This window comes from Cavia porcellus, unplaced genomic scaffold (genome assembly GCF_034190915.1).
Source record: "Cavia porcellus strain 051 isolate PalLab524CR breed Dunkin Hartley unplaced genomic scaffold, mCavPor4.1 scaffold_14, whole genome shotgun sequence".
Taxonomy (NCBI): Eukaryota; Metazoa; Chordata; class Mammalia; order Rodentia; family Caviidae; genus Cavia; species Cavia porcellus.
Window position 1 is genome coordinate 66,693,531 of NW_026947497.1, and position 12,453 is coordinate 66,705,983.

At 38.6% G+C, this 12,453-nt stretch overlaps 1 protein-coding gene and 1 non-coding gene across 4 annotated transcripts in view; one reads left to right on the forward strand and one right to left on the reverse strand.

Annotated features, from left to right (window-relative positions):
- Positions 1 to 12,453, forward strand: part of Vps8 (VPS8 subunit of CORVET complex) — a 193,082-nt gene that overhangs the window by 47,658 nt on the left and 132,971 nt on the right. For all 3 annotated transcript variants that reach the window (XM_063261176.1, XM_063261177.1, XM_063261174.1), the window contains exons 15-20: positions 1,246 to 1,416; positions 5,796 to 5,870; positions 7,702 to 7,737; positions 8,924 to 9,014; positions 9,246 to 9,292; positions 9,889 to 9,978. In XM_063261176.1, coding sequence (XP_063117246.1) covers positions 1,246 to 1,416; positions 5,796 to 5,870; positions 7,702 to 7,737; positions 8,924 to 9,014; positions 9,246 to 9,292; positions 9,889 to 9,978 — 510 coding nt within the window. The remainder of the gene's footprint in view (positions 1 to 1,245; positions 1,417 to 5,795; positions 5,871 to 7,701; positions 7,738 to 8,923; positions 9,015 to 9,245; positions 9,293 to 9,888; positions 9,979 to 12,453) is intronic.
- Positions 6,878 to 6,983, reverse strand: LOC111753648 (U6 spliceosomal RNA). Its single transcript, XR_002788436.1, has one exon. It is a non-coding gene; the product is annotated as a U6 spliceosomal RNA (small nuclear RNA).

The following is a 12,453-nucleotide window of genomic DNA, read 5'->3' on the forward strand; positions in this document are numbered from 1 at the left end:
TTCACTCTGTGTGTGTGTGTACGTATGTATGTATGTATTTATTTTGAGGCAGGGTCTCACTATGTGACCAAGGCTGGCCTTGAACTTGTAGTGATCCTCCTGCCTCTGCCTCCTGAGTGCTGGGATTACAGCTGTGTGGCACACAGTTGTTTTAAAGCCTGGTATAATATTCTGTGGGAATTCACAGAATTTTGTTTTTCAAAATAATTAAGAGAACACCTTATAAGAGAGTTCCTTGTAAAATATTTGCATATCAAACTCCCCCTTTTTGAGAGAGAGTTTGAAGGGGGAGCCTTACAGTGGCCACAGTACAGAGTGTAACTTTTGCATATGTTGGAAAATTAATGTTTCTAACTTGGCTTTCTTTGTTGTGGCTTTATACAAATACTCTCTGGTAACATGGAGTAGGTTATACAAATCCGTTAACACGAATCTCAGAGAAAGTGCAAGGAAGCACTTGGAGTAATTTTTAGGGAGATTTGGGAGGAAATGTATTTTTCACATACCTTCTGTTAATTAAAATGTGTATCACTTCAGTGCTAACAATCAGCCCTTGACCAACTAGGTTTATGAAATTTCATTTGGTTTTTTGTTTTTACTGGTATAAATATGAGGAGTTTGTCTCTGTGCTGAAGTTGTTTGTGCCAATACACCTTTAAAAAAAACTTACAAAAACCCATGTATCCTATAATCTTTCTGACATAGCTCTTAGTCACTTACACTATCAAAGTGTCATTTTAAAATTGATTGATTAATTTTGGGGATTCTTTGAGGCCTAATCTTGTCGTGTAGTTCAGGTTGACCCTGAACTCATTGTGTAGCCCCAGCTGGTCTCGAACTCACAGTGATCCTTCTACCTCAGCCTCCAGAGTGCTGGTTCAGAGTATCATTTTTTTTGAGACGGCGCCTTGCTATGCAGTTCACGCTGGCCTTGAGCTCACTTCGTAGCCCAGGCTGGTCTCAAACGCGAAACGATCCTCCCACCTCAGCCTCCCAAGTGCTGGGATTATAGGCATGAGTCACCATGCCCAGCTCTCAGAGTGTCTTTTTAACATTGTTAGAAGTCAGTACCATATTTTCTCTGGGCTGTCCCTGAGTAGTTCATGGTGTGATTGTGTTGCCACACAAGTCATTAAATGGATCGGTTTTCAATGCAGTGTAACTGAGTAGCCAAGTTTTCCTTTTGTCCCAATTGATTATGTGAGCTGGACCTCATTTTGATTTTGTCCTGTGCTTGAATTGCAGTGGATAAACTCACGCACAGTGGTGCTCTTAGATAGTGTGGAGAAGTTGCATGTGATTGACCGCCAGACGCAAGAGGAGTTGGAAACGGTGGAGATCTCAGAAGTTCAGCTGGTTTATAACAGCAGCCATTTCAAGTCCCTGGCCACTGGGGGCAACGTTAGCCAGGCCCTGGTAAGGATAGTCCCTTTGATACGTTCTTCCTGGAACAGGACATTTGAGAACTTGCTTCCTGTTTCCTGAGGTATTTCTTTAAAAACTGCTGGGTTGATGTGGATGTGGGTGCATTTGTAGGCATTCAGGAATGTGAACCAAAACGGTAAGCCCGTTACCCTCAGAAATTTGATAGTTTCACTTCATACCAGAGTTCTAAGTGTTAAACTGAAAAAAAGAAATTGGAATTTTGTGAGAAAGAATTTATAAAAATAAAGTTTTTCAGAAGTTTAACCTGGTGGCAATGAGCGCTGTAGATGAAGGGATAAATAATTAGAGGAGACAGGTAGCCTTGGATGGAAGCAGAAAGCCGGGTCCTGAGACAGTGAGGGGTCAGCTCATCAGCTCCACGGCCCTCAGTTTTCGGTGCCCTTGGTGAAGGAGTCAGTCAGAACACATAGATAACTGTGTAGAAGTGTATGTGGGTCTGACTATGAAGTAGACAGAGGGTTACCCCTTGACCAAGAAGCGAGGCTGTCCTGGAGGGCATCCGCCCTGAGGGCGAGTTTGGATGCCTTTTCCTGCTGTGATGCTTATTGGCATTTCTCTCAGAGAAGTGTTGGAACATCATCATTATCTCAAAAATGTCTTCCTTGTCCCTTTTAGGTGGCCAGTGTCCTCTCAGTGGGGCTTAGTAATGTAAGAATTAGGTCACAGTCCAAGGAAGGAGGGTCTTTAAAGAATGCTATGGTTTCTGATATCATTGGGTGTAGGCCATGGCACCCAGGAAAGCTGTGTATCGTGGTATGAAAATAGCCAGCCAGGTGGCCAGGTATCTTACTTGCAGAAATGTGCAGGGTATAACCTTAGAATGTCGTTGAGCTCTATGTTTGCCTTAAGGCTGAGACCTAAGAAGCGATTATAAATGTACTAGAGACTTTGATTTTTTTTCCTTACTATAACTGGCAAAGCATACTATCTCTCCCTGACTCCTCAGGCCTACTAATGACTGTCTGCCTAACATGGAGGCTTTGGAAATATTTGGGTAATAAGCTAAAGGTTTGACCAGCTGTGAAAGCTGCAGAGATTGAAAGGCAAAGATATCTTTGAGAAAAAGACAGAAGATTCTTTAGGTGCAGGTGGTAGATAACATACAGGACCCCACGGCAGGAGGAGGACACAAACAAAAGTTACCACCAACCATAATATTATCCTATTATGGGAAGCTACAATAATGACCTTACACAATTAGTACAGGCAGTTTACAGTTAAGTCACTGAATGTTCTCCTGTTTCCTAAATCACGAATCTTTAAACATGAAAATTAGATTATTGTGAGACTTCTGGCTAATTTCTTAAGTAGTAATGATGATCACACGTAATGAGTGTCTGCAGCATGGTATGTAGGCATTGCTTAAACTTCTCTCATAATTATAACTTTAGAACATAAAATACTTATGACAAGGCCTTCCAGTCTTGTAATCTAAAAGCCAAGAAAATCCAGAATGGAAGATGGTAGTGCAATAGAATTTATTCAAGTAATAATAATTATTATCCCGTACTCAGGTATTTTTAGGAGTTTGATTAGTTATTAAAAATACCACTAGACTTTGATTTTATACTCTTAGCCAAGAGGAAGTAATGGGGATTGGACTTAATCTTCTGCCTGAAATAACCAGTAATAATGATAAAGCTAATAATAGGGGGCAAGTAGATGTGGTAGTTTTTAAGACATCTGTCATAATAGACAGGAATCTGACAGACTAGGGAACGGATGATCTGAGCACAGTGACTGAGCGCCCTGAAAGACTGTGGGCTGGGGCTCAGGCCGTGTACCCGGGGGACTCCACGGGTGGGGAACAGAAGTGAGACTGCAGGAAGGCAAAGGCGGGCCGAGTTTGTAGGACAGAGAACTGGAGACAACACTGTTAGTGTCCTCTCTGAGAAGCGAGCAGACTACTAGTTAGCAAATGCTATAAGGAACCTAGCCAAGGGCAGAGAAAGAACCACTGGAAAGGTTTTGAGGGAACTCTGTCCAGTGCTCCCCCAGGGCTAAGCAGAGCTCGCATCCTACCAGGCTTTGGAAGGCACAGCGTCCTGCTTCACAGGGATGGAGGAGGGTGCAGAGAGTCTTGCCTTGGTAGTGGGGAGTTGGGACTGAGTCAGTACTCTTCTGGTCCCCACTAAGGAGCCCTGGAAGCAAGATCAGAAAAGAAACTGTTTCCAAGGAAAAGTAACTCCCTCCCAGAATGAAGTGTAAGAAGAATAATATGAAATAGAAATTTCCAGAACCCAAAATGTAAAATTCACAATCTCTGTCTTCTAGTCAGACATTATTAGACATGGAAATAAGAAGAAAAATACAATCTATAAGAAGGATAAAAACGCTAACTCAGACCTAGCACAGATGTTAGAATTAGCAGACAAGGGCATAATAGTTATTAAAGTGGTGGTCTGTAGGTCCAAAAATTTAAAGAGAGAGGCATGGAAGATGTTAAAAAGATACAAATGTGAGGAACAATACTAGTTCTACACAAAAGTCTTCTAGAAAATAAAAAGGGTACTCAAGTCATTTTCTAAGGCTAGGTAAACTATAATAAAAGCAAAAATTTGCTAGGTGTGGTGGCGCACATCTGTAATGCCAGCACTGGGGAGGTTGAGGCAGGAGGATCATCCTAGATTTGAGACCAGCCTGGGCAACAAAGTGAGCTCAAGGCCAGCCTGAGCTGCACAGTGAAACCCTAACTCAAAAGACAAAACAAAACAAAATAAAAACTTAAGAACACTACAAACAGACTAATAATCTCATGAGTGAAAATCCATACCAGAATAACTACCAAATAGAAGCTAACAATGAAAAAAAATAAATCAAGATCAAGTGACCTTGGACCTGGTTGTTAGGGTTATCAGATTTCTTAATCTGTAGGTTTTGCCTCTGTTTCCAAGGTAACATTTAAAAATCAATGTTATTTACCATATTAGTAGGCTAAAAAAGAAAAACTCCAAAATTTTTTCCATTAATACAGAAAAGAGCATTTGACAAAATTCAACATCCTTTCTGGTTTAAAAACTTAGCAAGCTAGGACTTAGAGGGAACTTTTCAAACTCATAATCTAGGGAAACTACAAAAATCCTACAGCTAACATCATATTTAAAAGCTGTACTGCCATCAAACTAAACCAACCAACCAACCAAACATACCAAACACCGTCAATGTGATTAAGCCTCCTGGAGAAAATGTAGAGGATGGAGGAAGGTGTTCAACAGGTCTGTGAGGATAGCCAGCAGAATCCAAGCGGTAGGAAGGTGTAACTGTTTCAGCTACCAACAAAGCAACCTCCAAGGAAATAAAGGATTGGTAGAATAGAGGCAAAACCTACAGATCAAGAGATAATCTGATAACCGTTAACAACCAGGTCCAATATGTGATGTTGATCCTAGATTTATATTTTATTGGCAAAAATAGAAACAAAAATCTCAGCAGTTGCCATTACACAATTTGAAGTCCAAACACTGACTGAATATTTGATATTGAACTATATTAATGTTTCCAAGTATATTATGGAGTTGTAATTATGTTAAAAAGACTCATTAAAAATGTATACTGAATTTTTATAAAAGTAATTTGCAGAATCTGGAAATCTGTAGGGGAGTGGCAGAAATATAGATGAGACAATATTGGTGATGAGTTGATCATTCATGAAGCATTGGTGGATATATATTCAGATATTGATTATTCTTTCTACTGTTGTATACGTTTTTCAATTCCCGTAATAAAAGTGTTACAAAATGTCATAGGTTTCAGTTATTGACCACTTACATTTTGACAGATATATAAATATTAACCCATTTAAGCCTCACAAAAATGATCCAGAGTTTTTCAGAGATGGGAAAACAACGTCAGAAGTTTCAAATCTGTTTAATATCGTAGCCAGATAGTGGCAGAGCCAAAGTCTGGGTCCCAGTTTTATCAGCCAAAGTCTATTCTGTGTGCTGGGCTTGCTGATACGGTGCTGTCTTCCTGTTTGCTTTTGGGGTTTATGTTGATATTTATTTCAGAGAACTTGGAGGTGCTGTTTTTCAGTCAGCCCCATTTCTTGCCAGCAGCAGTGACTGTCACTGTGTGAAGTGCAGGTTGCCACGGTTTTCCTTCAGATTTAAACATTGGCATGTTCCCCACAGTTATTCTGAAAAACAAAAGAGCTCTTATGTAACCAGAGACTTGCTTCTTGAACTCTTGTCTTTTCTGTAGCATTTCCACTGTCAGATAGGTGGCTGCTTGGCATTTTTTTACCTCTGACTTGTGGGGAGAAACCATGTTGACCTAAAATGTTATTGCTGTAGCCAACATTCTTTAAAGCATAATGAATGTTATGTTTGACCTGGTTAACTTTTTTTCAGGCTTTGGTTGGAGAGAAGGCTTGTTACCAGTCCATCAGTAGCTGTGGTGGTCAGATCTTTTATCTGGGGACAAAAGTAAGCCCTTTCACTCTCTCACTTGGCATTTGTGTGAACCGGGAGCTGGAGGCAGTTGTGGTAAAGAGGGACAGTGTGTTGTCAAATGTACACGCAGTAGCCCAAAACTTAATATTATGTAATCACAATTTTTAGTGAGTTGATTTCTTCCCTCCACTTTTAGCAGATAGGACGTTTAGCATGAGCTGCAGCCCTCAACCTTTTTACTTTTTATTTTGATGTGGGTCTTTCTGAATTGCCCAGGTTGGGTTTAAATTTGGGATCCTCCTGCCTCAGCCCTCCAGAGTACTGAGATGATGGGTGTGTCAGTGCTTGTTTTCTTGATTCAGGGATATACTTTCTTTTTTAATTTTTAAAAAAATTTTATTTAAAGAAAGACTAAACAAAACAGAAAGTAGGAAGAAATAATACATATGTTCAGAGGAAAAAAATTAGCAGTAAGAAATCACTAGTTGATGTTTACATTATCGTTTTACTAATAGTTGTTCAAGATACAAAAATGGAACATAGAAAGTGGGAATTCAAACAGCAAGACTGCAAACAGTTCTGTTCAACTGTCCAACAAAAACTTAGTAATATGGTTGTCAGTCGTATACACTTAAACATACATGCAGTTATCCATATCTTCACTTATGTTTAGATTAAACAAATTAAAGCAGGTTAAAATCATTCTGAACAAAGAATAATAGTATTGCTAGATTTCACATCATGACACTCCATGATCAGCACTGGGTACTGTAGTGTCTTTTTTTTAATTTAAAGAAAGACTAAACAGAAAAGGGATAGAAATAATACATACTTTCAAAGAAAAAAATAAACAGTAAGAAATCACTAGTTAATGATTACAAATTGTCCTCTTACACATAGTTACACATAGTTATTCAGGATGCTAAAGTGGAGCATATAAAGTAGGGATTCAAACAGTGAGACTGCAACCAGTTCTGTTCAACTATTCAACAAAAACTTAGGAATATGGTTATCAATCCTATACACTTAAACATATATGCAAAAATATGGAATGATTCACGAATTTGCATGTCATCCTTGCACAGGGTCATGCTAATCTTCTCTGTATTGTTCCAATTTTAGTATATGTGCTACCGAAGCAAGCACAGGGGATATAGTTTCATAACCTTCCTCAACATTTGTATTAATGACAAGGAGGATACCTAATTATATGTATTTATCATACAATTGGCCTGGCATTTAGTTTAAGTGGTTTAGTCTACATTAAAATGCTTTGAGGCATTCAACTTAGAATCGAAATCATTGGGATAGGAACTTTCTATGTATCAATTTGTCCCTGAGCTTTTACTTATTTTCAATTTAGATGGAGAAACAACTTTTCATTATTAAAAATTTCGACCATGCATGAATCCCTGGGTTTGATCCCTAGCACTGTTTTAAAAAAAAGAAAGAGGGGCTGGGGATTTAAGCTCAGTGGCATAAGCGCCTGCCTTGGAAGCAGGCAGTCGTGAGTTCGATCCCTGGTACCGATAAAAACGAAAAAGGAAAAAAAAAAAGAAAGAAAAATATTATCAAATCAATTTTAAAAAAGAAAAGAAAGTCTACCAAAATATTGTCAAATCAGTTGAAAGGGAGATGAGAGCTTGGCTTTTCTTTTTCCATGTCTGTGGTGTTAACTCCTTTGACTTTCAATGTTTGTTTGATTTACTCTTCTGTGTGAACACGTAGACTTTAGTAAATTGTAAGATAAGCTTCTAAATTATAGTGTGAAAAATAAAATCTAAAATCAGATGTGAGACAATCATGTCTTCAAACAAATCTGTTAAAAATGAGCATTTTAATTTCCTTCTCTTTTATTTTTCAGTCAGTCTATGTAATGATGCTGAGAAGCTGGAGAGAGGTGAGATCAAAGTAATTTTTTGTGTTAGAGCCATGGAGTTAATGGGATGGTAACATTTATTTAAAAAATTAGTATATTAGTGCGTTTGCAGTGCATAGTGCTAGCTTCTATTGTGGAGCTGGTACACATACCCAGCGTATCTTGGTTTCTTGTACATCCACTTCCCACTTCTTGTCTCCCCAGCCCTCCATTTCTTGGCCCCCTTCCCATTTGCAAAAGATTTATCTCTGTTTCATGCAATAATATGAAGCGAAGCAAATCAGACAAACAAACTTATATGTCACATGGTTTCTCTTATATGAGAAAACCCTAAGTTAAAGCACAAAGTAAAACATTTTTGTTTTGACTTTGCTGAGTATTTGAATTTCCACTCTTGAAAAAATTAACATAAAAAGCATTATAACCATTAGGTACTTACTTTCCTAAAAATGATTACATGAGTTAGTGTGAGGCTTGGCTACATACATCAGGAAATTCATAGCAAGGCCTTAAACAAGATTTCTTTCTCATCTGAAAGTAAACCAGAAGTAAACAATCCTGGACTGGGTGGAGCTTCCTGGTCTTGAATATGTCAGCCTGTTCCACCAACTTTGTGTTTGAATTCTAGTCTCAAGGTAATTTACAGTCCAGTGAGCTGCTACAGCTTTTACAATCCAGGAAGGAAGGAAGGAAGGAAGGGAAAATGAAGGCAGGCCCTGACCTCCTAAGGCGACATCACAGATGGTAGCAGAGGACACTGCACTTGTCGCTGACCATAGTTTTATTACATTGCCCCAAGTCAAGGGGAGTCTGAGAATTTCCTTTAGCTGGCATATTGCTGTCTCAAATAAACTTGGACTTTATTACTGAGGAGGTGGGACTGTTACTGTGATAAGGAACTACCATTTCTGCTATAATGACATTGCTGCTGTTTCCCCTCTTCGTATTTAGGCCCTTGGCTCTCCATAGTAGCCTATAGAATCACTGTACTTAAGAAATTAATGTACTAGCTTATGAAATTATTTTTCTTAGAAATATAATAGTAACTGGCATCTTCTGATAAGCCTGCAGAAAAGATTCAGTGTTAAAATAATGTTTCAGTGCTATCGAAATAATTTTAGCTCCCAAGCAGTGAATTATGGAAAGAAAGTAGATGGAGACTGATGATTGATCAAAGAGGTCTGACTCCTTTCGTTATTCATTTTAGAGAGTGGATCATCTCTTGAAACAAGATTGCCTCACGGAAGCCTTAGCCCTTGCGTGGTCTTTCCATGAAGGAAAAGCAAAAGCAGTAGTGGGTAGGTAAAAAAAATTCTTTCATAAGAAAATTTGCCATGAAAACAAAAGTATATTGATACGCTACCTGGTTTGACAGATACCAAGTATTCCTGTTTGCCAACACTTTTGATACTAAGGGAAGTTCTAATTATATCTGTTAGCACAGGTTGTAAAGAGAAGGGCAGAACACAGGTTCTCTCCTGAGGATGTGCAGTAACTTCTGTTTTATGTTGGACTTGGTTTCTCTGCAGGATTATCAGGGGACGTCAGTAAGAGAAAGGCAGTTGTTGCAGATCGGGTAAGTATTTTAATGGGGTCTTCATTAGGGTGCAGTGCAGATTGCTTTGCATTTGCTAATTTCTTTAGACATGACTGAATAATCAGCTACAATTATGGAGACAATATATAAAAATAGGTCAGATTATAATTCTCGGATATCAACTTCAATGCTTTTTGATTTTATCGCCCACTGTCAGTTTTTCGTAATAAAAGCGCAAAATAGCTCAAAGACAACAGAAAGAAGGAAGAGACCCTGGGGATCTGGGTTCATGAGTCATTTGCTTATGCAGGCTCACTAGGGAAAGACTTCACCAAAGGACAACTGAAAAATTTGACTTCAATTCTCGTTTCCTGAGCAATTTAGGTATTATTGAGACCTAGAATGTGGAGATATTTCTTAGCAAAGATAAGCAAATTAATATTAGCTCGGAGGTGAAAAGAAATTAGACCAGGATTAAAAACAAGGTGGGAAATAAAGCTACTAAAAGTTCTAATAGTATTATTAATCCAATAACAAAGCCCGATCTTGTGTTATTTAGGAGGGACACAAATATTACATACTGAAAAACTTTAGTGACATGTTTTGACTTCAGTGCAAGGCTATTTTCCTTCCAGATGGTAGAAATCCTGTTCCATTATGCAGATCGTGCTCTGAGAAAGTGCCCAGAACAGGGGAAAATCCAAGTGATGGAGCAGCATTTTCAGGTATACTTTTGGATAAGACAGCTATTTTCTTTCTTCCTTTCTTTTTTTTTTTTTTTTTTTTGTATTCAAAACTTTCAAGGCTTGGTGAAATGGTGGGTTTTGAAGCAGTGGTTATGTAGTCCAATGGGAACACGTGAGTAAATTGGGGACTGTCTCTTAGTGATGTGGAAGGAAAGGGAGTGTGTATGAGGGGACAGGTGGTGAACTAACAGCTCACCGTGGCTGACGCCTTGCAGCTGACTAACACGTCAGTGAGAGTAGCCAGGGGAGGACACTGCTAAGGTGTAAGTGCAGTTCTCTCTGGAGCACCTAGGACTCAAATATAGATCAGTGAAAAAAAGGGATCTATGAATTATGCTAACAAAAGGCCATCAGTTTATCTTAGAATTTAATGTAAATAAAAGCCAAGATATGTAAAGATATGTAAATTTATTGCACAAGTTTTTCTACTTCTAGTTTTCTGTTTTTAGTTTCCAATTATGTTTGTTGCAAATCTATTTTTCTTTCTCTGTCCTTGTAGCTCCTCTTCCTTACCTCCCCTTTTAGCAAATAGTTGAGTGTCTAAACAAGGGTGAGCAAATTTTTGGAAGAACTAGGTGGTAGACTTTACAGTCATAAATGGTCTATGTCACATCGTCTGTTCTCTCTTGCTTTCTTTTTTTGTGCTGGCAGTCAAATTTAGGCCCTGGGCAATAGTGAAGGTAATGCACACGGTCAGTTTTCACTCCAGTCAAAGTATTTCTTACATATTAACAGAAATATTTAGGTGAAAACTGTGAAGGTCCTGCCTATTCATACTTCCATTTGATGCTCAGAAGTTTGGAACACAAGGATAGACATGGCAGTTAAGAGTTGGATGGTGTCAGAGGAGGATGGTGTTTGGTGTTTTGAAATGAAGCAATTAAATTTTTCAGTGGAGGAGAAGTAAGCCCAGAAAAATTGTAAAGATAAACAACCTAAGAGGAAAATATATGGCAGAAAGAAAGGGTATGAAACTGTCTGAGAACCATATCCTGTACGGAGACCAAGCTGCTGTATTCAAACCTTTGGGGGACACTCTTGAACCACATGCAAACCAGCGTTTGTGCATATTAACTCATTTAACTCTTACATCTCTGAAGGACGGGAAGTGGTGTTTCTCACAATCATAAATGACATCGAGGCTCAGAGAGGTTAAATCACTTGGTGCGGGTCACTTAGCTAGTCCATGATAGAGCGAGGATTTGAAACCTAACTTTGAGAGCCACATCTGAGTGTCGCACTGTGCCACTGAGCAGCAGTGCTTACTGCTCATCTTTTTCACGAGCACCAAGAAGGGTTTAAAATGAAGACGTTCTCGTGAGTATATTCAAGAGAAAAGCTGGAGCTTGGTGTGTGTTTCACACACAGTTTCGTGGTGATTGTTCATAACCCAGTGGGATCGGAAGCCCAGGTCTGGTCTGAGTCACTGTTAGTCATCTGATGGGGACTTGGAGTCAGCTTTCAGTAAGGTAGCTTGATCCAGTGCAGATGTCTAGGTGGAGAGACAGTTTATTTCATTCAGGAGAACAGTTTTCTTCAGAGAAAGATACTCTTCGACCTGTTAAAATGGGTAAAATGCTTACATAACCACAGATCTGCTGTTTTAAGTGCCTGATCATAAATATTTAATCATAACATAGCCATAGTATAGTTATGTAGTTTGGCTCTTAAATTTTGTTTTAAAGATTTGGTTTAGCAAACTGCTTGCTGATAACTCTGTATGGCTTGTGAACATTTTCCATTAGTTTACCTTGAAACGATCATGTTAAACACATATAGTTGCCTTTTTGGAAAATGAGGATAGCATATTCATAGAATGCCTGACATATCATCTTGATTTCATTAAAGTATTTGTCTAATTGTTCCATTTTCCTATTTACTGAAATAGATTAGTAAATAGTAAATTTCAGTTAATTTACAGCTAAATAAACATCTCTACCCAAAGGATTTTGTTGGTAGTTTAATCTTAGTACTCTTTCCTTTTGTTTCTTCTTTTTTCTTTTCTGGTATCAGGAATTGAACTCAGGGCCTTGCACTTGCCAGACAGGAGCTGCACTACTGCTGAGCTAAATCCCCAACCCTCATATCCAAATTTTTATATTGATTTGCATGAAGAATTAGTAACCCGCCTGTTAGATAACACCAAGAATCAAGTTCAAGTTGACCTCAACAAAAACATACAATCATGATTATTACAGGGTGAAATTTAATAGGGATAAACGCCAAGACTTACATTAGATTCAAATAATTAAATCATGTGAATATTACTGGATTCAGAAGATCTTGCTGGATAGGATTTTAGCTGTCCATAAATTCAGCCAGAGCCACGTGGGTCTTAAGGCTGAGACAAAAGACAGCTATAATACCACTGGGCTACCTCTCGGGGATGGAACCTCTTGGAAAGGTGTTTTGTGAATTATCAACAAACCCATACCCCACAACTAAAACTGTGAA